The sequence below is a fragment of the Elaeis guineensis genome, chromosome 16 (genome assembly GCF_000442705.2).
Source record: "Elaeis guineensis isolate ETL-2024a chromosome 16, EG11, whole genome shotgun sequence".
NCBI lineage: Eukaryota > Viridiplantae > Streptophyta > Magnoliopsida > Arecales > Arecaceae > Elaeis > Elaeis guineensis.
The window spans coordinates 39,753,506-39,781,412 of record NC_026008.2 but is presented as its reverse complement, the minus strand read 5'-3'; the positions used below and the strand labels follow the sequence as shown (position 1 = coordinate 39,781,412).

The 27,907-nt window shown below is 37.3% G+C and overlaps 2 protein-coding genes across 4 annotated transcripts; both read left to right on the top strand.

Moving 5' to 3' along the window:
- The first annotated feature begins 52 nt into the window (after positions 1-52).
- LOC105059682 (choline/ethanolaminephosphotransferase 1) lies at positions 53-17,764 on the top strand. 2 transcript variants are annotated; one of them, XM_010943084.3, is made up of 19 exons: positions 53-172; positions 545-681; positions 2,363-2,372; positions 2,466-2,516; positions 5,289-5,366; positions 5,625-5,700; positions 5,792-5,814; positions 5,903-6,003; positions 8,816-8,910; positions 9,070-9,138; positions 12,608-12,677; positions 14,353-14,416; positions 14,489-14,529; positions 14,626-14,710; positions 15,483-15,545; positions 16,536-16,594; positions 16,731-16,783; positions 17,388-17,460; positions 17,544-17,764. In XM_010943084.3, the coding sequence occupies exons 2-19, from the start codon at positions 545-547 to the stop codon at positions 17,563-17,565; spliced, it is 1,170 nt and encodes a 389-aa protein (XP_010941386.1). In that variant the 5' UTR covers positions 53-172; the 3' UTR covers positions 17,566-17,764. The 2 variants fall into 2 exon arrangements, with proteins under 2 accessions (XP_010941386.1, XP_073106050.1); XM_073249949.1 differs by lacking the exons at positions 53-172; positions 545-681 and having other exon boundaries at positions 2,352-2,372.
- Positions 17,765-21,921: 4,157 nt separating this feature from the next.
- On the top strand, positions 21,922-26,127 carry LOC105059681 (rop guanine nucleotide exchange factor 1). 2 transcript variants are annotated; one of them, XM_010943080.3, is made up of 5 exons: positions 21,922-22,541; positions 22,624-22,740; positions 22,819-23,360; positions 24,707-25,057; positions 25,408-26,127. In XM_010943080.3, the coding sequence occupies exons 1-5, from the start codon at positions 22,415-22,417 to the stop codon at positions 25,840-25,842; spliced, it is 1,572 nt and encodes a 523-aa protein (XP_010941382.1). In that variant the 5' UTR covers positions 21,922-22,414; the 3' UTR covers positions 25,843-26,127. The 2 variants fall into 2 exon arrangements, with proteins under 2 accessions (XP_010941382.1, XP_010941381.1); XM_010943079.4 differs by having other exon boundaries at positions 21,923-22,465.
- Positions 26,128-27,907: the final 1,780 nt, after the last annotated feature.

Sequence of the window (27,907 nt, the reverse complement as noted above, 5' to 3'; positions counted from 1 at the left end):
CATGCCTTTTCAAGTTCTTTTATTTCCTACTCGCTCCCTCGCTCGCGTCCCATCACTCTTCGCCCTCGTTTTTAGGGCGCCAGAAGAGAGGACGAGAGCGCCCCTTGAATCGCCGGTCTCTTTTCCTCTCCTGTCGGCCTTTTTCTCGATCGCGCGGTCCCCAAACTCCACCGTTCGTGACCTTGATCCCTCGCTTCCCCCTGTCGATGTGGTCTTCGATCTCTTTACGTTTAATCTATCATCCTACTTTTTCACCGTTCCGTGCATGCCATGAGTGGTTTCAGGAGTTTCTTGGATTTTTGTTATGTTATCGAAGTTTTTTGATCATTAGCTTTGATTTGTTACTGGTTTTATTTCTTAAAGTAATGAAATTGGTGGAAATGGCTTTTTCCTGTTCTTGGTGAACGAGATCGCTGCCTCGTTGTTTTTTTTTTTTTTTTGTTTTTTTCTTTTCCCTTTGTTTGGGAGTTTCAATTCTATCCTACCGTCTTGTTATATAAAATGTTTATTGCACACTAGAAATTCGAGTTTCGTTGGGTTGCAGATGGGATACATAGGGCACCATGGTGTTGCGACGCTGAACAAGTACAAATACAGTGGCGTGGACAACTCACTGCTTGCGAAATATATCTTGCAGCCCTTTTGGAGTCGATGCGTGACTCTCTTTCCTCTTTGGATGCCGTGAGTTTTCTGTTGATCCTTGCTAATTGAAAAATAGATGTTTAAGTCATATCCGTTTACCAGAACACTTGTTCTTCTCTTCTGAAAATTTATCCATCATGCTTATGATTTTTTCTATGCTTGATAACTTGTTCAGAGCACTTTGCTACAGCATTAGCCTTTACAATATGATGACGCATCATAATAGACTGTGAATTTGGAATTTGCATGTAGCTGGTTGCTTAAAATAATAAATATAAATGGAGTGCACAGACAAGAAGGGTTCTTTTTTTTGCTCAGAATTCGGCAGTCTTAGAGCACGAGCGTCCTACACAGAGTCATCTTAAGATTCATCAGATTTTACTTTTGAGTTTTTCTTCGTCTTTGTAAAGAGATTTTGATGAACTTTGTGGTCTTAGGTTTTCATTTGTGCAGATTATTCAAAATTTCTGAGAATAATTGACCTTTTTTTTTCCTAAATTTGACCTGGAAAAAGCATTTGAACTTCTTCTCTGCTTATCGAAGGAATTTATTCTTAAATATTGATATTTGGTTGAATATATACTGATTAGAGAAATAGAAAGTTTAGCAAAGTAAATTTTAGCGTTTCTATCAAGAGATTTAATAGTTTCACCTGTCTTCTCTGTATAAAGATTTGCATTTATGAATGGAGTTTTTTTCCATATGTTTTTCTTTAATGCTGATTCCTGCTATATTTCTGCCTATTATTAAAACAATGAAGTGTGCTCTTTTGCATTTAGGAAAACATTTCATTCTTGAGAAAGTCCATTAGAAAGATTGTATTATATCATGAGGTCAGTGTTTGGCTGAATATATATGGAAGGATCAATTACTATTGCTCCTTTTGTTTTCTTTTAAAGGAAAATCTTTCACGCATAATCTTTAGTAATATTTTGAACTGAAGAAACTACAGTTCACTATGTAGTGTGAAGTGGGAGTTGCCTTTTTTATTCCCCCTCTTTATTGGCTCATCAATCATATCTGATGATTGTGGATAAGGCATTGAAAGTTCAATCTAATGATGGAGATTGGACTAAATTAAGTAATCCAAAGAATGCATTTTCCAAAGTTTGAGGTTAAACCGGGAGAGAGAGAGTTTTATTCTCTATACCTTGGCATTTTGGGCAGCCAGTGTTGGAGCAGATGTTGTACCAATCAAGAATTCAGGCTGAACACAAACTTCTACAAGGGCCATGCAACTGCAACTAGACTCTTCATGTACATAATCATATAATAAAGTCCGTGTACAGACTCATGAAAATGAAATCATACAAATAGCAAGATGATGAGCATGTGTGTTTGTAATATAGACACTGTAGACAATTATGCTTTTTTGCTTTGACTTGATCTTTGGATATGCATCAGCAAAGAAGCTTTCTTCTGAAGAATTTGATGTGAAATTACTAAATTTATATAAATGTCAGTCGAATTTTATGATTCTGGTCATATCACACTGATTTATGTCAGTCATTCTGGGATGATTTTTTTTTTTTTAATTGGGTATACAATAGTCCTGATGTTGTTATCATTGCCATCCCTTCACTCAAGATAGGATGATACTAACTGTGTATGAATTTTACAAGTTCTAATCATAGATTGTTATAAGTTTTCTTCATTTGATATCTCTGACATCAGTCTACTTTATTTTTTCTTTTTTTATTTTTGGGGAGGGATGCTCCAGTCCGAACATGGTAAGAACCTTTTTCCATTGCTTCCTTTATTACAAATTTTTCCATATCATCATTTTACTATAGGAGCGGTAACACTGTTAATGTGCTTTCCAGATCACACTTACAGGTTTCATGTTTTTAGTGTTATCGGCACTTCTTGGCTATGTAAGTATTTCCGCTAACTATTGCAGGTCCATTGACGTAATTTATTCTTCATGCATCTGTTTTTCGTTTCTAACTTGATCGTTTTACCTCACACTATGTTTTAAAATTTGAAATATGTCATATGTAATGTTCACATTACTGGTGCCATTTCTTGACAAACTTTCCATAGTGCCAGGGTTTTTTTATGGATTTTGGGTATTAAAATTATCATATTCTTGATTTTGTTGAGGCTACATAATGCTATGAGTGATTCTAGCTTGATGTGCGAAAGCCTACATTTGAAATTCTCGGTACAGTTATGGGCAATATGAAGGAGTTGGATCAAAGATTTTTAAGTTTCTAGCTCAACTTGTAGCATTAAAGAGAGCCTGGCATTCTTGATCTTGTTAATCTCAAGGGATCCGATAAAATTAACCGATCCATCTGTTACAGATTTTCATGTACCCAAAGAGACCATTAATTGATTTTATTGACCATTTTAGTGTGTATGAGCCTGTGATTCAGTTTTTCATGACAGTCTGAATTTTGAGGTTTGTTTCTAATAAGTGATGATTTGGCTCTGACAAATTTGGGAACTTTATGAGTTGTCACACGACTCAAGATTTTGACATACAAATCTAGTCTAGAGAAACTTGATGTTTCAGCTGAACTGGATTTTATCTCTGGTTTCTTTTACTCTTATATCTTTCTTTTTCTGTTTGTGCCTCTGATTTTCCAAGGGCTTTCTCTCTCAAGCACTTTAAGGCTCTGGGATTAGAGGATCTTCTTTTTCATTTTCCTTTTGTAAATTATATGGCATGTCATGACTGCTAATCTAATCTTTTTGAGGTTAGCCCTGTTTCTTATTTTCATCATATAACACCTAGGTTTTTCATGAAGTAGAGATTAGTAATTATTGGTGAGTTCTTATCACAAACTTACAGGTCTTAGGTCAACTTCAGTGGAAGTGATCCCGGTAAGGTTGTGCTAAATGATTTTATGAGTTGCATGGTGGAATCTTTTCTTTAAATATCTAGGATTTCCTTGAGGCTCTTTTGTTTTTACAATCTAAAAAATTAGAATTTTCTGGTGGAGAGACCTGATCAACTTGTAATGGCAGATATCTTAATGTTTCATTGTATCATCGAAATTTTAGTAATGCACCTTGGAAGCCATTAATGGAGATTTTTATGAGGACAATGGTGGAAAAAGAAAATGGTGCCCTTGTCATTATGTTGGTTATGTTTGTGATTCCAATGAAATAGATGGTATGATCTAGTATTGGGTGCAAAGGCATGCTATACATTTTTGGCCAATGGTAACCAATTAGTGTACCATGCTGGGATAATGCAGCCATTGTCACACATCTAGAGTGGAATATGTTGATCAATGCAAGGTTCGTCGTATCGGTACCGGACCCCGTATTGGTAAAATTCTGTTTAATGTCAGTACGCGGTTCGGTACGGTACGATAATGTTGGTACGCTTCAGTATGGCGTACCGGTACAAGATCGGTACGGTATGATGCGGGTGGTATGGGGCGGTACGGGGCGGTATGACATGTTTAAGAATATGTGAACATAAGCTTAAATCATTTTATTTTCTGTTGCAGACTATTTTTGGGTACATTTGTTTTGATAAATAAGCACCACTTGAAGAAAAATATAAATGATTGGTTATTATAGAACCTTGAATTTTCTTGGTTTCTTTTGATAAAAAAATCATAGAAGCACATAAAACACTGTATTTACAAACCTAGAACACGAGAAAACACTATTAAGATAACTTAATTATGTTCATACTTGTTGGTCCTTAGGAGTTGCGATTTCCAAGTCATTCTTAAGTTCTTATTTAATAGAACTTTTCTAGATCCTTTATCATAACTTCCTCTCTGTTAGCTTAAGTCTTCTTTTCCTCATCTATTTTAGACCTTTATACTAGATTCAAGCACCTCTCCTTATCAAGGTCTCTTTAGATCTTTTTGCACATGCCCGCTTCATCTCAGTCCATCATTTTATCTTTAATGAAGCCTCATCAGATCTCTGCTGCGGAACTTCTCCAAGATGTAACTCCTTACTCTACTTTTCACTTTTTTTGTTGCAACTTCAACTCAACATGTTAAATCTCTAGCATATTCATCTTCTTTTCTTGATCCTTATCGCTTGACCTTCTGATGATTTTTATTGCAATTCTCCTCTTAATATCCAAGGGCTATACCGTTCAAGCATATTATATAAGTATTATGTTACTGTTGCCATTCCAATTATATGTAGTGTAATATTACATTATATTGCTATATTGCACAACATTCTGAGTGGTGAGCTTTATTACTAGAAACATGGGAAATTTACAGAATAACATTACTGTTTCCAAATGTATGATACTGGAGGCAGTATATCTTATGTAATTTGAAAATTAGAGACTCTAACTGAGCACTTGCAAGAGTTATTTTTGTGATTTATGTTGCAGATTAGTTTTGCTTCTGCATGTGTATTGGTTAATTGGCTTAAATAGCAAGTCGAGGTTTATTTATTATGGGGCTTCAAATTATTTTTCTTTAGAGTTGATTCATCATTGATGGCATATTGTTATTTTGTATCACCTTAGACTTATTCTGCTTGTACACACTGATTATGCTTTTTAAAGCTTGCCAATACACTGATTAAAGATGCATCGTTGTCACATTGGTGAATTTCCCTGTGTTTCAATTGCAAGCAATTGGAGTTTTGCGTGCATATCAGCAATCATTTTCCCCTTCTGTTTGCATGTACATATGTTTGTGTTGGCTTTTCAGATTTATTCACCTCATCTAGACACAGCCCCCCCAAGATGGGTCCACCTTGCTCATGGAATTCTTCTTTTCTTATATCAGGTTTGTTCAAGTTTATTTACTATCTTTGAAAAGGATGTTTATCTTCATCATATTGTTGCCCCCTGCATGGGGGATAAGGCAAAAAATCCATCAAAAAATTGCGATATCCCTTTTAAAGAAATTTGTACACTTAATATAAACAAACATCATATGATTATCTAATAAACAAAAATGAATACAATTATTCAACTTTTTTTCTCATGATAGGAATTAATTCATGTTTACTAATACTACAAGCTTCAATCATGTATGCACCAGACCTTTGATGCTGTTGATGGTAAACAAGCAAGGCGTACCAATTCATCGAGTCCTTTAGGGGAACTTTTTGATCATGGTAACTTGTCTTGCCCTGAAGTCCTTTGTAATTGTTATATCTGTCTTATAGACATTTATTTATTGATCTTTATAAATCTGTGCTATTGCAGGATGTGATGCACTTGCATGTGCTGTATGTCCAACATTCTCGTCCTTTGATGTTGTTTTGCATTCATTATGTTTCAATTTCTTTAACAAGCTTATTCTCATTCTGTAATCAGTTTGAGTCCTTGGCTTTTGGAAGCACAGCTATGTGTGGAAGAACAACTTTCTGGTTCTGGGTAATTGCAGCTATTCCGTTTTATCTGGCAACATGGGAACAGTGAGTTCTCTTAAGGTTCTCATATTTGTTTTTGTGGTGCAACTTTTACTGTGTGGATCTGACTGTAAATGAAGCTTTATCTATGGTTTCTTGGGGAAGCAGCTTTTCTGTACATAGTCATTTATCTAGAGTGTCATTATTTCAGTATATGACTGAAATTGTAGCAAGATGACTTACAAAGTCAGCCTCAATGCTGTTGAAAAGTAGGGGTGCAATCAAGCCAAGTCGAGTTGAGTAGCTGGAAGCTCAACTCGACTTGACTCAAAATACTCGGATTCGAAACTTGGCTTGAGATCGATCGATCGAGCTTTAATATCCGCAACTCGAGCTCCGCTTCATGAAAAATAGGCAAAACTCGAGATTGACTCGACTCGACTTGAATATCAACTAAGATATAATCAAGCTTGAGTTCGAGCTCGAAATCGAGCCTTAGTCTATTAATAATATATATATATATATATATTATAAGTAAAAATAATATTATTAAATATATATAAAAATTTGAGTAGGCTCGTGAGCATTCGAGCCGAGTATCTTGCTATTTGAGCTTGACTCGAAAAATTATTCGAGCTATTCAAGCTCGATAATAACCGAGTCGAGTCGAGCTTGGGCTCGAATTGAGCTCGAGTAGCTCGCCAGCGGCTGGACTCGTTGCACCCTTATTGGAAAGTGAGGTGTTCTATTTTTTTTTCTCCTTTGATCTCAAAAGCTATTTCTAGCATTTTTCAGATAGTTGAATTTTGTCTAGGTTTGTCTGCAGCTGATACACTTCCATATATTTGTTTGATTATTGTGAGTTAGTTCTCAAAACTAATGGCATAATTCTTCATAATCCTGAGACACTATCTGAAATATTGGTATTGAGTCCTAATTTATTGCCTTGTCTCGAAAGACTGAAAAAGGGTGTAAGTTCAAATTTCGATGTACTTCAGGCAATATTGACTGCAAATGACACAGTTGTTGAGTTTCAGAGTATCTTGAAGAATCTAACATGTCAATTTTTATGTAATAGAATGCCTCTACTTGTTTGTTATATCAATATGCTTGCATAATGTATAATCAATCAGACCAGCTGCTATACATTACACGATAGAACTTAATAGAATATATGCTAGATGCAGTACTAGACTATACCCATTTGCTGGATCTGCACAAAGTTGACATGGAAACATAATGTGGCATGTCAGAATTTGAGGGTCCATATAACACTTGGATCAAGTGGACATTGAGATGTTTTCATCATCAATTTTGAAACGTTTCACTATTGTTAATGTAGCCTCCATGTCTACATAAGTTTGATCTGCCAATTTTGATTTTAAGAAGCTTTTTCTTATGCTCATCTTCAGCTTGTGGTCATACAAATTTGAAATTTTGCTTTTCAATTTGCTAATGTAAATTTTAATTGAGTAGTGTTTCATTCAGAAGGTTGATAATGGTACAAATGGTCTATCTCACGATCAGCAAAAGAAGGGTAGTATAGGATTCTTAAGGTGAACTAGCATAATTGACTTGCCTCTTGATCAATGAAAGAAGGTAGAAGAGGATATTGAACGTGAACTGGTAACATGCCATTTCTCATCTTGAGGAAGTCAAAACTCATTGGATTTACTGAGCACTAGGTGAATGGCCTCCCAAGAAGAATGCCGACATCCACTTGTTCTTAATCCTTCCCCTTTTGATGTACAAGCAGGCATCCACCTCATTGGAACCTCTGGGTTATGAAAGTGTTGCAGAATAATCTCAAACTGGGGCAAACTGTAACTATAAGAAAATTGTTTACTTTTATAATCTTGATTTGCAGACATTATGAAATGCAAGAATATCTTATTCTGGACAAGTTATTTAACACAGGATAATTGGTCTTGGCCATGCAAATAAAGTTAGACAAAACAACCTTGATATAGTCCCCTAGTTGATCATGGAGCTGTCCACTACAACATGTGTTGCTGATAAGCTCCAATTGAATTTCTTCATGCCAAAGATTGGTCAGCTCGACCCATTGCTTTTCACCCTATAATCTTATAAGCTATTAATCATGGTTATTTCTACTTTATATGCCTCCTGAGCAAAAGAATTTGAGTGGTGGAGAGGCATGTACTTTGTTGGATCATCTTAATCAGTGTAAAATGGCTTAAGGCTACTCATTTCCAAAGATTGATGAACCTTGACCATAGCAAGAGTTCCACCCATTAGATATTCTCTAGCTTTTTAAAACTAGGAAATGGACTTGTGTTGGGTAAATAGGTCCTTGATGAGTTACATCAATAAACAAAGAAAGGGAAGGAAAATGGGTAAAAATTACCTCTTATCTACCATAGCCTTTCTTTTATTCTTTTCTTAAATATTTCACAATGTTTTGGAGGTTTATTTTTAGTGCCACGAGAGGCAAATGTGGTGGAGATGAAGCTAGGGTGCTAAAAGGTATGTTGGGACATATAGATTGATAATTTATAATTCTGTGCCTCTGATCATGATCTTCATTTCTAAATCTGCATGTGGGTCAAAACTGAAATACCATGGAGGCTTGCTACTATGCCTCAAGCAACCACGAATGGAAAATTTACAATGACAATATCGATGGTGCTATGAGTCTTCATTTTATGTTTTTTTGGTCATAGTTTGATGTTAAATTCATGGAACTCTTTGAATGCCACAAGTTACACCTGCTTTGTGATTTTCTGTAGCTTGTATTTATGTGTCATTGCTGTCCTTATTGAAATTATCTAAATTTTGTCTGATTTTATTTTATGCTGTTTTCTTTGTTAGTAGTTATATTTGCATATTTATTGACTTCTTGTTGTTATTGATCCAGCTTCTTTACAAATACGCTTATTCTTCCTATAATAAATGGACCCACAGAAGGCCTCATGCTGATTTACGTGTGCCATTTCCTGACATTTTTTTTGGGTATGTGACCAAGTTTTTCTTTAGAATATTGGGCAAATTACTGACATGTTATTCCTCTATATTCCAGTTTGAGATATTTGTCAATTCTTTAATGGTTATTGCAAATATTTAGTCTTTATCATGTATTATAGCTTTTCTGATTTCATTTTCTTCTTTCAGGGGCTGAATGGTGGGCACAAGATTTTAGGAAGTCCATCCCCATTTTTAGTTGGGTGCCATTAGTTCCTGGTATGATATACTAACATAATTTTGATAGACTTCGAATCATATTTTGGTACTCAGAGAACGTAAAATGTGTCATATTGCTTTGTGTGTCATGTGTGATGTTTAGATCCAAGGGAGTGAGAGGGGCATCATTATTTCTTAGCTGCACGAGTCTCTTTTAAACTTTTGATTGCCAGCCATCTCCGTCTGTATGCTTCAAGTTTCCTTTTATAAATATGTTTGTGCTGTCTACCATCTACTATAGTACTTCTCCATGATATTCTCATAACTGTTAACTGTATATGGTACTTTACCGCAACAGTCAATCTGTCTGCTTTCCTATTTGTCAGTATATTTGTATTATATGCAGAAATAAGGAGAAGGAAAGATGTCATAAGAATGATGCGTTTCTTCTGAGCAGTGCTATTCTAATCATGTGCGAAGACATGAATGCTGGGTAATTGTACCCCCACCCCCCACAACAAAGGAGGGAAAAAGAGAATACTGCAAGGTATTCAATAATATTATCAGATCATGAGAAAAAGTAATGACTTTCTAAACTGGAAATGAGCCATAACCGGAATGGACATTGATTAAATAATGCATAGGATAAACAATATTTAAACAAGAGAAGTTAGTAATAATGCTTACATAATGCAATATATGCTTGTTGCCTACGACTTTGTTCTCACGATTATAATTTATAAGGCTTTTTTTTTTTTGTGGTATGTAATTGACAATTTTGTCTAGTTTTTTTTTTCTTAAAGACTTTTGTAATGAAATGATAAATGGTAGAAGCTCTACCTCCAGAGGTAACATCATCCTCATTGGGAGGCATTAATGTTGGGTAGTGTTGTCTAGTGAGAATCTTGTGGTCATGTTGAATATGAAAGATCGACGGAATAATGCACGATATAAACACTTAAAACAAGAAAACTTGATAAATGAAGATGAAATTACAATGCTTACAAAATCGTGCATGTGGTTGACACAGCTGGATTAAAGTGTTTTGGAATTTTATCTGTGAGTTGGTTAGGAGGTCTAAGATTGAAGTTCTTATCAGGATTTATATGAGAGACCTTGGTACTTTTACGAATTTAACCATAAAAAATATAATGATGGATCATATTGAAGACTACTTTTGGCCTTAATATGATATTTTAGCTTCCAGTTCAACCTGATAATACATTATTGAGGGTGCCACTGATGCTTATCTTTGAAATTGCTACGAGCACAAGAATTTAGATCTCGAGGATGGCTACCATAGCAATGGCTAGTTGGTAGAGTATGATCCTAAATACGGGGGAGGTATGCGTCAGTACAAATGAAATATATAAAAGAAGACTGTCCTGGACAGAAGGGATTGGTATGCCCTGATATGGTGCATTATGGGCCCAGTTTGTCCAATGAGTATCCCTGATTGCACAGTATGTACAAGATTTCTATGCCTGCATGAACATTAAACATTTTCTGGCCAAGTTTTTAGGGCTGGAACTATCTAGGAAATGTCTACGTGAAGTTCCTTGTCTATTTTGTTTTATTGTACATTTGGTTTATGGTTTAGCAATTTTTTCTTATATGATGGTTTTAGTGGAGGTTTTCTAGGATTCATTGTTATGGCCTGTGTGTGGGAAGATGATACCTTACCAAATGGAAGTGTTGCTTTTAATTGAATCCTCTCAATTTTCTAACTTATAATTCAGTTAGACATCTGCTCTGCTCACATCTTTTTATCTATTATAGCTGCATTTTATGGTATTAGATAAAAAGTGCAATGAAGAGTGCATCAAATTAATTCACAAAATAATCCATCACTTTTGATGTGGGCATAAAGATGCCAAGCTATATGGCAAGGATTTTGTGCTACAGTTACCCCCAGAAAAGATTTTTGTGCGACAAGTCCTGAAACTTTTATGCGAATCACAAAATGTTTTGAAAAGCTTTTAGTGACAAGTAATGTACTATTCATTGGATGGAGAGGATTTTCTTTTTTTTTTTTTTCGTGAAGCATCAACAATTTAAAGAGGTGACTGTTAGAGAATCTATTTAACCACTCAGGAATTGGAATTTTATCTATTGTGATCATTCATGACTAGAAGATTAAGTGAATCAACAATGGATTGTATTAGACAAAGGTGTAACGTATCCTAAGATGGTAAGTTGTAGATGTCCTTTGTAAATTCATCATTTTTGTATATTATGGTGGTTTACAATACTGCCTTTTACTGTTAAAAAACTGATTGGTGTTCGAGTAGACTAGTTTGTCCCAGTTTAGGTACAAGATGAAGATACTGTCATTAGTGCTTGGACAATTAGACATCCAACCTGTAATAGCAGTGATCCAATTGCAAGAGAGGACCTCTACCAGAAGACGATGCATGGTCAATAAATATTGTGATGAAAAACATCATCACACAGGTATATCACATCAAATTTGTTGAGATAGGTAGGAGTTGGTGTGACACCTTGTATCTTAATGGGGGAACAAGCAATTATTGATGGTGAGGTTAGGTAACTATTCCATTTTGAAAGCTTGGCCGAGCTATGAGTGCAAGATCCTGCACTGATTATGATCTTAGATCCAAGGTACTAGACCCTATCTTAGTAACTCACTAGTACAGGTTAGGTCAGTATGTATGCTCCCATATTGAAACACGGTATGCTTTTCTTGGCATAGTAGTTATTCCATGTGTCATTACAGCCCTCTACTAAGCCCTTGTACTGTACTAGTATTGTACCAGGTTAGCACAGTTCACACTGTACCAGGTGGTACAGGTTGGTAGTAGAAACCTTGCTTATGTCAATATTAGCAAATTTACATGCCATAGAAGTTTTTATTGTAGGCACTTTCGCACAGAATCTTGGGTGCTAGTGCCTATGCAATGTCATGAGGTATGAATCTGGGCACAGATGGATATATTCAAATCAAATAATTTGATATTGCAGAAGTTCTGATGATATTTTGAATTTAGTAATCAAATGAGACTAGAATCTAGTTAGAATTGTATAAAAAAGTTTGATCAGATTTATGTTTAGTTCAATGAAGTTTTTACCATTTTTTTTTTCCTCAAAGTGTCAACAACTTTTGGGGCCATAATATACATGTTAGATATAGCAGCAAGGCGTGCATATATAGAATCCATATATGGACTCTTTAAAATAATGTATGTTGACTGATATGCTATTTACATGTAAGCAGTGATTAGGCCATTAAAGTTCTTTAACAAGATGCTTCTACCCCAAGAAGCCATTGTTGAGCTTCTTCATTTTTGCCAAGTAAAATGAATTTTTTAATGTAATATATTAATTGTCTTCTTATTATGGCTCTTCTTTATTATAAGCAGCTGTCTTTCCTTAATGATATCATGGCTTTCTATAAGGTGTAACTGTTCTTTGAATTCTTTGCTGACTTTGCATGCAAGTTACATATATCATGATTTATGGAACATCCATTTGTGACTTAAAATTTTTGGCCTGTTGTTGATTGTTTCAGAAATACCATTATATGGTGCGGTGCTATTCCTTATGATTGTTTTTGGTGTACTACCAACTATTGGATCTAAGTGAGTATCTTTATTGTTATGCAAACTAAGTTCTCAGTTTATCTATGTATTTGCTGCTTGTTATTATGTGTTTTTTTTTTTTTTTTTTCCGATGCTGCCACAACCAACAATGGTTATCCTAACTATTTAGGTCAGCAATATGTATGTCTTTGAATTTCGTTGCTTCAATCTCCATTTGTTTCAAATAAATTATCCTGTTATTTTTCTGATAATCCTGTCATTGTGCCATATACCATCTATCCTTTTTCAGTTGCATCTCAAACATGAAAACCTATCCTAAGAGTTTAGCACTTGTTCTAGCTTTTGGTGACACATAATCTTTGTAAAACTTCATCTGGATCCTGCCATCACTTGCTGCTTGGTTGGTGTTGCAGCTTTTGACGTAGAACATGAAAGAAATGGAATATGATGTACAATATCCAGTGGTAGATGGCTTTTACGGGCTGAAAAGAAGCCTCCAGTTGGTTCTTTTTTTTGATCTCTTAGGGAACCTTAAAATTAAAAGGCAATTCTTTTTAGGTCCCATGATTTGGAATACCGAAGGCTCTGGTATCTGGCATCCATAGTTGGTCTCATCCTGGTAAATTTTAGTTATCTGAATTTCACAAATTATTACTAGTAATGCTCTTTTTCAGGAGATTTATCATGTATAGTTAGGTGTACTCGAGGTCTGTCTAGTTTTCTTTAAATAAATCGATGTTTAGAGGTTTGAGGCTCAAATCTTGAGAGGTCTTTGACCAAACATTTGACTTGGATAGTTTTTACATCATTTCTTTGAAATGATTGGTCGTGCCTCCACTGTTATTCTCAGAAAAAGAGAAGTTATTATTTACTTCAGAACCCTGAATCTCTTCCACAGCCACTTTTAGTGCTTCCAGAATCTTTATTCAACGGTATTTTTATGTCAGAACAATCAAATGGTGACAGCTTTAGGCGGTAACAATATTCATGCATTTTCTCTCTCTGGACCCATATGCAGCCCTTTCCTAATGAGAATAGTGAAATAAGTCTGATATTTTTGTATACCTGACCAGGATAGAAAGTCGAAAGCCATTTGGGCTTATGTTTCCAAGTCTTGATTCCTTTATTTCGAAACTGTTAATTTCATGACTACTTCTCCTGAGTTTATCAATTTGTTGATTCCTTTTCCGTCTCCTGAGTTTATCAATGTGACTACTTAATGTTGAATCTTTCGCTCAAATTTCCAAGTTTAACTTCTGCTATGTTTTCATTTGTGATGCATGTTACGGGTTTATGTGGAAGGTTGAAATTTCCATGTTGTTCTAGTGAAACGTTTTGGGAGAATAATCTCCATGTGAACTATGAAATGAAACTTCAGTAACAATTAACTGTTAATTGGTTTTGTTGCAAAAGTTAGTCCTCCCATAATTTTGAGTAGTGTTAACTTGTTTCGGTTAGGGAGTTCCACTAATGGCAGTACTAAGCTTGGTGGACAGCGTCAAGGTTTAGTGTCAGGTTCACACCTTATGGTAGAAGAAGGTCACACTATTTAAAATTGCTTATAAGTTGAGTTTTGTTGCTGACAATGGATGTAGCCATCAATAGAATGGTATGCAATGCACCTTTGTTTACCAGCCTACTCCAATACTCTGATGAGGCATGTTAGTTGCTATTATGGCTATAATGTTTTAGTAACTGATATGCTCTTGTGCAGCATTAGCAATGTCCGTATGGTTGTCCGAGCAAGAAAAGGAAGCATGTTGTTGGCATTAGCCATGGTAATATTCTGTGTAATAATTACCCTTTACCTTTCCATGTTCCTTAATAAGCTCTTTTTCTTTTTCTGGCAGCTTTTTCCTTTCGGCGTGCTCATGGCAGGAATTCTTATCTGGTTTGAACATAGTGCTTGCTACAATTTTTTTAATTTTTTAAATTAGATTTTTTTCCCTAGTTTTTGTTCTTAAGAGAATTTTTGAACATGTTGCAGGTCTTATTTGTCCCCTTCTGATATTATGCACGATCACCCACATTTGATTATAGTTGGAACGGGTTTTGCATTTGGATTTCTTGTGGTAAGATTGCTACTTGCTTGTATCTTTGTTAGCAAATATTTGATTGTAACTGCTTAAGTTTTGGACGCGGAGTTCACTAGATACAGTAATCATTACAAATTAGTTCTGGTTCATTTTTTTTTTTTAAGTTTTGGTTTAATCAGCAATATTCTCCATCACTCATGTTTAGAGTTGTTGCATCCTCATCTTGGAGGGCTACCTTGAAATAATTGTTTTTATTTTGGTTCCTTCAATTCCCTCTTTTTAGAAAGTTGAATAATAATTTCACTCCAATAATTTATGAAAGTTTCCATATGTATCACCATATCCTGGATTCCTTTCAAGGGTGACATCAAACATTTCACTCTGGCTTGTCAGTAATCTTTATAATGACAATGATTTAAGCAGTTCCTTGGAATAGATAAAGGAACCAGCTTGTTGTATTTCGACTCTTTCGGTGCATTGTGGTCCACTCTATCTGTGCGTATGCCAATCACTAGAGTGCAGCCGATGCCATATCTGTGCAGTGTCTCTGTAAGGCACTGCCACTGGCATGGTATGTATGATGCTGCAGAAGCCATGACAACCATGCGAACTTGCACTTTTATCCATGGGAGTTTTCTGGTGAATATTGAGAAATGATCTCGTAACTGCTAATTGTGCCCAAGCAGCTTGCCATACAGATGCATCTATCAGTTTCCTTGTTTCTTTTGCACTGTTCCGTAATATTGCTCTGCTAACTAGTTTTCTCATCCGGTCTCAGTTTCTAACTTAACATGGAACTTATTGACAGGGAAGAATGATTCTAGCTCACCTTTGTGATGAACCCAAGGGCTTAAAAACTGGAATGTGCATGGTAACTATTTTTTTTTGAACTAATGAATCTAGATATTTATTTATCTCTTAATATATTCATCCAAATTTTATGCTATATGGATCATGCATCTGGGCCATTAGTTTTTGTTTACTTATATTTTTTCATATGTTGTTAGACTTTAACCCTGTGTTTGGTTGAGGTCATGAAAGGGTGGATCGATTGGATTGGAAGGATGGATGGCTTTTATCCACTGTTTGGTTCTAAAAGTTACAAGGAGGATGGATGAAAAAAGATGAAAAAAATTAATGGATGAACTTTAGTATTGACAAAATTACTCCTATTAATTTTTTTTGATAAAAATATAATACTTCTTCAATTTTGCATTCATATTATTTATATATATTTTTATGTATATTATTTATTGTATACTATTAAATTTTATTTGTCATTATTTTAATTTTAATATATAATTTTCATAATTATAATTAAATAATTAGATTATCTTTTATTTCTCTATTTATATTTACTATTTTTAATTAAATATTTGTATAATATTAATTAATTATCTAAACTAAATTATAAATTAATTAGTTATTTATGTAATTAATTTATTAATAATTAATTTATAAAATCATGTATTAAATTAAATATTTATAAAATTTTTTTATATAATTGTAGATTATAAAGATTATAAGTTTATATATTGTTTACTTTTTTAATATATATAGGTGTTATAAATTGATAATAATAATATTTTTATCAAAGTGTAATTTAGTAAAATGTTATACAAATATTATCTATCCTCTCATTCCTCCTATACCAAACAGAGGAGGGAATCATTTCCACCAATCCTTCCATATTTCACCAAACATATGAGAAGATGGATGAAAAATCTGTCCACCTTCCACCCATCATCCGTACCAAACACAGGGTAAGTGTTATTATTTGCAAATTAAATATTTGACAAATTTCTATGTGCTGATTGAATGGATGGTATTGAATGTCTTCTGACATGTTTCTTTGTAACAGTCTTTGTTGTTTCTTCCTCTAGCCATCGCAAATGCTCTCACTGCTAAGCTCAATGACGGGTGTGTGATTTTTTTTTTCAAAAAAACTTACTTTTACACATTTTTTTTTAAAGTTAGATTCTACTCTATGCTTTTTTCCTTTTTTTTTTTTTTTTTTGCTTTGTAACTGTGTTTATTTGCCTTTTCTTTAATGCAGAACTCCTCTAGTCGATGAGCATTTAATTGTTCTCCTCTATTGTGTATTCACAGGTAGAACATATCCTGTTTTTCTTGGGTTTCAGTTATTTTAGCTTTCCTTATTATAAAGACATATTAGGTATTGTTATATTTTATTCTCATGCTATGTCACATCAGATTATATAAGAGTTTAATCTCTTTCTTAGTTTACTCTTCTTGAATGTTTTGCTGTCAAATGTAAGTTTTAGTGTAAAATACAATTTAGGCTTCCCTCTTGCTGTGGTAGGGGCTCTGTGGCAGCCACCAACTTGTTTTGTCAACGTTCTTTCTTTTTTAGTAAACAGGAAGACTGATTCCTGTTATATGAACATCAAATACAGTCAGTATCAATGCAAAACTGCTAGACTGTTCATTTGATATTAGGTTTCCCCTATCGGCGACATCTCAAACTCATAAAATGATGCTTCTACTTTTCCTGTTATTTCTGTTTTTTTCCGGTGAAAATAATTCAATGTTTGCCATGCTTTCGGCATTAGGTGTCTTGCATTTATCTGAGCTTTGTGTCGGGTACTCAATTTGTGCTCAGTTCCATTTTTTTTTACCTTTGGCTAGTTGAGTGTCTTGGTTGTGTTTCTCCAGATTATAGTATACCTCACAGATTTTCTATTTGCTACAGTGGGACTCTACCTGCATTTTGCCACGTCGGTCATCCATGAGATCACGAATGCACTAGGCATCTACTGCTTCAGGTTTGAAAAATCACCTATGGCAATATGCAATCTTTTCCTCAAATCAGGGGCATCTTATGACAGATCTTCCCGATGATTAACAGGATAACTCGGAAAGAAGCTTAAAAAGCTATCGGTCCAGGTCACGCTCAATACATTTGATGTCTTGCTGAAGCCAGAAAAGCAACCTGGAATATTTCCATTTTTTGATATTATCAGATGATTTTCCCTGATAAATATTTCTTCTGCTAATCAGGGATTTCATATTAAATTAAAGCAATATTAACATTAGTTTAGATGGAATGAGAAAAACATTGTTGCCTTCCTTCTGGGTTTATCTGCAGGGGCGTGCGGAAGTTAATTCTATGCTCTGTATTACCATCTGTTGTATGTTCACTAAATGGATGTATATATTCTTAACAAAAAAAATGAACGTTTGTGTTTAGTGATATAATTTCAAGTAACATGGAAGCAAAATAGATGAGGAGAAGGAGAAAAGATAGACAATGCAGATCAAGATGGCATTAGTTTGATGGTCTTCTGTGCTGATTAAACACATTTTTTGTACCTTTTTTCTTGCTTTATCAATATAGTAAGTGGGTCAAGTTTCTTCTAGAGGTAGCATGCTTCAAACGAACATGATATTGTAGGGATATTGGCTGAGCACACTATTGCTTAAGTCAGATCTTGGCTCTGTAAATTCAGTATTATCTGCAGCTCTATGAAATTATTAATGGATGATAACTTGACAACTTCATGACCTTATTCATTTTCTTCCATTAAAATATATGGGAGATTTAAAAAAGACTGCCATTTGCTGATGTTTCTTTTATTCTCTTTGGATTCTATTGCTGTCATTTATAAAATTTGTTTTTTTTCCCCCGCACTTTCCGGTGGTCCATACTTCAAACACTGTTTGGTTGCATTAAGATTTTAATAATGGCGACGTCCAAGTAAGGTACCCTGAATTTTTCTTTTTAATTTTTTGTCGGGTCGGGGTGGGGTTGGGGGGTGGTCGAAAGAGGCGGAGGCGTTAAAGTTGAGACTGTATTTTATTGTGAATGGTGTACGTAATGTACTTGCCTGGATAAGTAATGGACTTGATTTTGTTGGCAATAAAATGATGGCTATTTCGATGGCTTTGATAGATCACAGGGATATATTAGGAGGAAAAGATCATGGCGTTAGTTACTCAACGTCATTGTTGATAGACTAATTATTCCTGGTGAAGTATATTTTCGTAATGGGCATGACAATTTGTTTGTTTATTGTGTTGAGAACAAGCTATTTTGGCCTAAAAATGCCTAGTTTGATTAGCAAAGGAAAGCGAATCGAGTATCTTTGATTTTGGAGCTGTTGAGCACCCGGGAGTGCTACTACATATATGAGACGACCCCATGAAAAGACGCAGTCCCAGGACTTTAAGTCAGTGGCCTTGGAACTTTCATAGGATCTACACTTCAGTCTTTGAAGTCTCTCTCAAAGGCTTCCAGCACAAGTTGGACCACCCTAGTGGACCTGACTGGTTACTAGGACCTGGATGCAAGGACAAATAATATAATTGCACGATTGCTCGTCTGGAGTTTACATAGATGACTTTACCATGTTATGCTGATTCTACTTTGTAAGTTCTGATCAAAGAAAATGTTAGAAAAAGTGGATTGCTTGTGATATTCTAACATTCCCCAGTTGCTATGTGAATGGGTTAACATTTGGCTTAAATTAAGTTAAACCTGCTCAAGTCACGAGCTAGTGTGAAGACAGGCTGAAGCATGATGAGTTGGTGACTGTGTGTTATTCCATGACAACAGAAATAATTGTTAAAGAATGTATCATTGTGAAAGCTAAATTAGAACCCTAGCTAGGACCACAACTTTTTCTCTCTATCTACCCTGTTTCATTTCTATGAAAAGTTATCATGCGGATTTTTGGGTGTCTGCCTCTTCTTTTCCTGTTTCTCCTCTCCATCCCTCCTATAGAAAACTTGGGTGACCACCTACTTTATTCTCTTTCATTCTTTGATGTCCTATATATAGTCTATAGCTTTGACTGCTAACCAATAAACTGCAGTGTCTGCCAATGATAAATGTAAGATAATTGACATGCTTCCAAACTCTGCACGAGTATCCTAACATTATAAGGCCAAGTCATTGAGGTCAAGCAGACTTGTTATCAATGAGCGAACTACCACTCTTTTCACATCAACCTCTGCCTATGTATGCCAATAGTCCTTATATATTTTTGCTAATAAACCATGAGTAAATGCCCCAATTCAAGGAGTCTAATGCCCCATGTGGCTTTGGCGAATGCATTGATGAACACTTTTTCTCCTTTCCTGAGATTCAACTTAAGCCAAATTTATTGCTGAACCGATTTTAACTGTTGATTCCGATCCGTTCTTGTCTGAGACACTTCCATCATAAAAATCTAGCCAGGCCTACTTCCTACTCTTCTTGTCAGAGCAAGGATTCTCTGTGATTGTGTAATAAGTATCCAAATCAATTTGTTCAAAGGCTTCTTATTGTCTTTAAATGCTACATTACTATGGTTGACAAAATTATCTATGTAGAAATGCATGTGTTGTTTCAACTGCAACAATCATTGCGTTGATTCGTTCAAGCTGGTTAGCCATTGGCTTATGGAGATAGATGCTGTGCATTATAAGCAATTAGCATGCAACCAAAATGACATGTTATATCAAAGGCTGATGATCTTATCCTTATTTCTTTATATACTATTATATATCGCATTATTTATAATAATAACAACAATGAGTACTGCTCATTCCAATATTAAGCTAATGATTAGGTCACCACCAAGTAGGTAGCCCTTCTTATCTCATCCAACCCTCTAATCTCCATTCGATGGTGACAAATGACACCCCACAGGGTGACAAAAACTTGCAAGGAAATGCATCACTGATCATCATTGGATGGTGACAAAAGGCACCACACAAGGTGACAAAATCCCAGCATTTATATGGTCCAACAAAAAACTTGGATGAGCCACACAAGTATTATGTCATATACTTAACTTTAATGCATCATTCATGTGATAACTAGCAGCTATTCTCCTCCTGCAATCACACTTTGATTGGTTTACCCGTTACTTAAACATAATAGCAACATTATGCTTAATAATTTTTTCATAGAAAGAACCCTCTCATCCAGTACGTGCCACTGCCCATTCGTATATAATATTATCGTATACTTGGAGTCTACGATATCGGAACTACAGTGTAGAACTCATCAATCTATCGAGCCGGTCGTCAAAATGTCCATCGCCATGATTCCATCAGGGTCTAATTTTCATTTCCGAAAATATCCCTACGATTTGTCAAAAGTATGTACTAGTCCTACGGTTCGCTGAAGCATGTACCCTGCCTTCCACTCCACCACCGGACATGGTTTAGCCTTGCGCGTCACATCGTGGGCAAAATCGTCATTTTACTCATTCATCTTCGTTCACTTGTTCCGAGGATATTAATTGCACCGACGGAGAAGGCTGCAATCATACTACGCGGCCCAACAATGTCACCAAAGGTTCTGGGAGGAGATTCTCCCTGATTTGGCAGTGAACTTGAAAGGTTCAATTTTGAATCGCCATATCGATATTACTACTACATGATAGTTTATATTCGAATGCCAGGCTAGCTTGCACATCTTCCACCTTGTCTCAAGTTTATACAATCACTGATGGATGCATGGTGATTGAGAATTGGATCTCCAGTACAATCTTAAACTTTTAATCTTTGACCTCCCACCCATCAAAAAATAAAAGGAAATAAATGATGCGGTTGATGTGAAAGTCACCGAATTCCTGCTATCCAAAGGGACCGTTTGGTGAGAATATTGGGCCTGGTAAATTCTCTTGCGGCAAAACAGAGCATAACCGTCCCTTTCGTCCGCTTCCTGCTTGTCGGGTGTCCCTCGGGCGCGTCCTACACCCACCACAACGAGTCCAAGGCACATCACAGTAGCGTACTCCTCAACTCGAGGTCACCCAAAAGCACACCCAGAATGATGTGAAACTATTTCCTACACTGCATCACCACGTGGCCGTACATAAAGATAATCAATGGCGTTCGTTTTTATTATGAAGCACCGAGATACGCGCTTTATGAATGGGTCTGCAAAAAAGAGCGGGTGTGAGTCGTGTGACTGGCTGCGCGCAAGGCCACGTGGTGCGCGCAGTGTAGGGAATACTTTCTCACGAGTAAGACCAGGCTCGTATCGTCGGGGCCCTGGAAGCATCGCGATCCGATCGGCCGAGATCCAACGCCCACGTCCTGACATGCTCGCTGACGTGTCGGATGATCCAGCACACTATCACTGGGACCCACCTCGAAGCACGAAGGGTGAAACAGTAGAAGAAAGGAGGAAATGTAACATTAAAGAAAGAGCGAGTCGTGTCGGGTTGGTGTACGGAAAAGGAACAAGTCGCCTGCAAGCGGCTTCTCTTTTGCTTTTCCAGTAGAAAACAAGTCTGATGGGGAGGGAATCTCAGGGAGGGAGGGATAGAGAATTCTAGAGAGAGAAACAGAAAGACCAGAGCTGTTGGTTCGCGCCTTCCACCGCTCGTGCTAACACTACTTTCTCTCTCTAGCTCTTCTCCATTGCCTCATTTGGTTGGCCAGATGCGATCCGGGCCGTCCATGGAGGAAACGAGCGGCGAGGATCGCTGATCTCCGCGCCGTCGGTGAACTGGATCGGGTTGCGAGGGTCGGGGTTTTTGGCTTGGGAAATGGGGAGCGTGTCGTCGGAGGGGGCATCGGACGACCGGTGCGGGAGCTACAGCCCGAGCGCTGATGTGAGTGAGTCGGAAAGCTCGAGCGATTTCTCCGGGCGGAGGTACGGCGTCGGCGGCGGTGCCGGTGGGGCATCCTCCTCCGCCGCCGGGGCGTCCTGCTCGTTCGCGTCGTCGCCCCTGGCTGCCGCCGCGGCGGAGGCGGCCCGGGCGCTGCTGCCTGGGGGAGATGTGGTGTTCTGGGACGCGAAGCTGGAGAAGCGGGAGACGGATTTTTCTGGTTCCTTGCCTATTTTCCCCTAATTTTCTTTCTTCCTTTAGGGGAGGGCATAAAACAACGAAAATAAATGCTTCTAGTATGAGATACAGAAGAAGATCTACTGCTTTTTAGCTGTTTTTTCTTATTTTTGGAGTTAATTAATTGGTTGCTAACTACAGAGGTGGAGATGATGAAGGAGCGATTCGCGAAGCTACTTCTTGGCGAAGACATGTCCGGCGGCGGAAAAGGTGTTTGCACGGCGCTCGCGATCTCAAATGCCATCACAAATCTCTCTGGTGAGATAAATTGCTATTTTCTCTGGATTTTTTTTAGTTTTTTGTATTTTCTTGTTGATTTTTTGTTTTTTGGTACAGCTACTGTATTTGGGGAGCTATGGAGGCTGGAGCCGCTGGCAGCACAGAAGAAGGCAATGTGGCGCCGGGAGATGGAATGGCTTTTATGCGTGAGTGATCACATAGTGGAGCTTATCCCTTCTCTCCAAGAATTTCCCGGCGGTGGGACCTTCGAGGTGATGGTCCCCCGCCCCCGCAGCGATCTCTACATGAATCTCCCAGCGCTCAAGAAGCTTGATGCTATGCTCCTTGGGATGCTGGATGGGTTCCGGGAAACCGAGTTCTGGTATGTCGATCGGGGGATCCTGGTTGCCGAAGCTGATGAGGATGGAAGTGGGGCATACCCTTCTTCTTCCTTCGGGAGGCCATCATTGAGGCAGGAGGAGAAATGGTGGCTCCCGTGCCCGCGAGTCCCACCAAATGGTCTGTCTGAGAATGCAAGGAAGAAGTTACAGCAGTGTAGGGATTGTGCGAATCAGATACTCAAGGCAGCCATGGCGATCAACAGTGTGGTGCTTTCTGAGATGGAAATCCCTGATGCCTACTTGGAGACATTGCCAAAGGTATGGACGGGGACAGTATGACTTCCAATACAATTTTAAATCTGCTTAATTTGCAAATATATGGGCTAAAGCAATTGGATATATCTAAATTTTGTTGAACTGTTCGCAGGCATGTTTCCTGTTTGCAACATTTGGATCAAATTTATTAGTTCACTGCTACTTAGTTGCACAGGTGATGGTGATGCCTGCAATTCATATTGGTTAATGGGTGTATATCCATATGTTGAATCTTAACTGGGTAAATTGTGCACTTTGTATTTACATATTTGCCTGATTATAGTTCTTTTCTGTAAATGACAATCATATAGGGGTTAGAAGTGGTCTTAGGAGTGGATGAAGGGCAAGAATGTTATGCTGACAAATGATGATGGAAATTATAGCCGCATTAGGAACATCATAGATTTTCCATTGGTGGTCCTTTGAATGTAAACATGATATATAGATGACCTGAAGAAGTAGAAGGATGATGGAGCAAGAGAATGGAAAGGCTACCCAGAAGAGGGATAATATTCAATAACGACATGGGTCATCAAAGGTGTTGTTGGCGATTGTGCAAAGAATCTGAAAATACAAGAGCCCATTATCTCTTGCATATAAGCCTTATAGCATCACTATCCTTCATGCTCCTGAATGTATGATCAAAGAGATGCATATCCAGGGGTTATTTTAGCTCAGAACCAAGGATATAAAAGTGAGAATAGTCAGCTGGTTAGTAACATAGTCAATGGAAAAGCCATATGCCTACTGGGTTCGAGGAAGGTAATAACCCCCCTCCCCTCTCTTTGTTTTGGGTGTTTGGTGGGGCACTGTTGACCTTTTCTTTCTTCATGTGCAGACAAGAGATTATGTAGGCATGAATGCATGTTTGTATGTGGTTTCTGTATTCGTGCATTCCGCCGTAGTGAGGTCCAGATATTAGTATGTTGGACATCTAGGGTATTGAGTCTCCTGCATTGACTTAGAAAACATCCTTCTGTTATTTATGGGCCACTCAAGGAAAGAAGGAAATGTTAGTTTAGATTATTGTCATCCTTTGAGTTTGCCTTGACTTCATTGCTTACATAAATAAGTATAAATTAATTGTGCACTAGCAATGTTATAACTTTTACAGGGATGAACACCAAGGAAAACTCCTGTTTTTGATGATCAAGTTTGTGATATCCATGATACACACGTGGTTTCTTTTTTCCTACCTTTTCTGCTACCTCATAATTCGGTAACATGTCAGTCAAGTGTATTTTTCGTAACATTATGAATCAGCTTTAAGTTTCAACGTGGGTTGTATCTGGCAAGCAGTTCAAGTGGGTTTACTACTGATAAGATTAAGACTTTTCCATCTCATGCAGAGTGGAAAATCTTGTTTGGGTGAGATCATCTACCGCTACATAACAGCTGATCAATTTTCATCGGAATGTCTCCTGGATTGCCTGGACCTGTCATCGGAGCATCATACCCTGGAAATAGCAAATAGGATTGAAGCAGCCATGCATGTGTGGAGGTTGAAAGGCCAAAAAGGAAATCATCAATCAAAGGCAAAGAAGTCATTATGGGGTGCAAAGGTCAAGGGTCTTGTTAGTGATACAGAAAGAAGTCAATTTCTGGCACAACGGGCTGAATGTCTATTGCAGAGCTTGAGAATACGGTACCCTGGTCTCCCGCAGACTGTTCTGGATATGAACAAGATTCAGTACAATAAGGTTGTCCTCGTATTTCCTCCCATTTGTATTTTGAACTTAGTCCTTGACATAGATAATCTTGCCATACTGCATGGTATAATAACTGATCAACTGAAAAGGGAAAAAGATTTCCATGGAGTTTCGGAAGTCATATTTCTCAATCTTCAGCTCAATCCATGTGCACTTGCTCCGAGCCATCTGAACAATCAGCTGATTTTGGATGGGTCTTATACATGGATTCTAGCTAGGAGATCCCTTCTAACTGGCATTTCTGCCTTAGTTGATAGCATGAATTTTGACTCTGTATATTATTTTAACTGACAGCACATGATGATCTTTTTTTTTTTTTTTTGTTTAAAATCCTTTTGCAGGATGTGGGGCAGTCAATCCTTGAGAGTTACTCGAGGGTCATGGAGAGTTTGGCATTCAACATAATGGCAAGGATTGATGATCTCATTTTTGTGGATGATGCAACAAAGAGATGTGTAGCTGCAGGATCTGTTTCCATATTTAACCGAGGGCTTGGAGGACTACCTATTCAAAAAAGGATCTCGCCTAGCCCTTTCTCTGTCTCTACCCAGAACACCCCCTATGCCTCACCATTTGGCACACCCACATTTTGTTCTTCAACTCCAGTGATTGGAAGCCCTGGAAGAGCTCATCCTTCTTTAAGTAAGAGTGGCCAACGAGGACAGCATGATGAGAAAGTGGGAAAATTCATATCCGGTGAGGTGGAGAGGCTGTGGTCTTATACTGGTAATGTGAGTGCGAGAAGAGATGCGGGACATGCCCCTGAAAGGGACTGATTTGTGAACAAACAAATCGAGTAGAATGTGGTCAGCAAGAGCTGGATCGGTGCAAAACTCATCAATGGAAAGCACTGAGGAAGAGGCATAAGCTGGTACTTGTCAGGTTGGTCAGTTTATTCCTGTATAGAAATAACATAGTTCAAGTTTTGTTCTTTATTCTCCAATATAGGATCTTGTTTATGTGCATGGTACCTATTACTACTGGAACTGAACAGTCGGCTTCAAAGAGAGTTGTTGAATTTAGACTCTAATTAATGTTCAAGGGTACGCCTTTTTAGCTTATTTGATAATCATCAACAGCACCTCTCAAGAGAATCATGTTTGTATGAGCCTACAGTGGCAGAAAGTCTGCCCAAGTACCCAAGAGGTGTATCAAGCCATAGGAAATGGCTTTTATTTGTTCCGGTTTTCCCAGTCATGATGTGAACTGATAGCATATTGGATCTGTATAATCGCAGATTTTAACAGGTGATATCACTCGGTGATTTCTTCAATCTGCAGGTAAAAAAGCTGTTGCTCTTTTTATTCGGCACTCCTCGAGGAAATGTGAGGTGATTCCTCTGCTGTTTTTCTAATCTCTCTATAAAAGTAGATGGCACCATATTTGAATGATTTTGTAAATGCTCCATCAATCGAAGAGATTTATTTCGTATTTTAATTAGTTTTATTTTGTGACCAACCGGTGATCAAGCAGCTGCTGCAAATTTTGATCACATATCCTAAAGAGATAATTGTCAGTTGGTCATTAAAAATGTTCATCAGCAAATCTATAGATGACAAAAGAAAAATATCCAGAATATGCACTGCCACATAGATCAGCAAAATGAAAAATGGTAATAAAGGAGGGAGTGATTGCCCTCGAAGCAGAGATCGTCGCTGTGACCAACATTAGTCAGTCAATCAGCTGGTTGGTTATCCTCTCTCAAGGTATGGGTGTGTGTTGTAGATGCATATTATCCTGTCAAAAATGTCACAGAGAACATGATGGCTTCTAGAGAGACCAGTGCTTCCGTTCATCCGGTTAATCAGCATCATAGAATCACTTTCTAACTAGCTTTGATTATGAGTACTTTAATAGCAACTCAGATGCCTTCCAAGCACACCACGATTTGGTTTCTGGCACCGAGCAAGGAAGAAGTTTTGCCATTCTCAGCAACTTATCCCTCAATTCAAATCAGATAAGCTTCCAATCAAAATTGATTTTTATTGAAAATGAGTGCTGGTCCAGTGCCTTGACAGATTGCAATCAAATCCTTCAATAGTTGCATTACAGAACTCCATTCCAAGACAAAGTGGAGTAGATTGGGAAGTACAATAAAGAAAAAGATTTCGGCAATCTATCTCTAGATAACCAATCAGCATGTCTGTTGGCCTTGCAATAGACGTGTATGTTGCCTTCTAGGAGTGTAGTTGTGCATCACTTCAGCCCAGCTTTTCACCTTTTCCAAAGACAGTAAAGATGTCCCTCCGGAGGTGGTTGCTTGCTTAATCTGTGATGATGTAGATCTTGTGTGATTTTATTCTCTCATAGAGACTTTTGGAGGTCACCTTGTACGATAGGATTCACTTTCTTCTTTCTATCAGCAAGAAATATTAACTGGTGAGGTAAATGAATAATTCAGTTAGAAAAATAAATAATGCAAAGATGCTTGGAGGAGTTCTTCTAGCATATTATCTGATTTTTTTTTTCTTTTGTTAATTGTAGCGAACCAAGAGGTGTGCCAGAACTATAACCGCAACAGGATTAACTTGCAATTCTCATGATCGGATCACGTTTCTTTCTGCAGCTACTTTGAATTTAATTCCATGCACCTGTTTTCTTCCTCTCTCTTTTTTTTTTTTTTTTTTTTTGTGTGTGTGTGTGTTTTCATTTTTGTTTTCCTATCTTTATTTCCCCCTGCCGGTTGCAATAGGGGCAAGGCCCCCAACTAGAAATCAGGTGGCATCCTTCGTGCAAAAGAATGATTCATCTTTTCTTTCGCAATATGCACCATTAGATTGTGCGACAAGTGCGATGACATGGGTGCAGAGAGATGAACGAGTAGCATGCCGTGCAGTATGG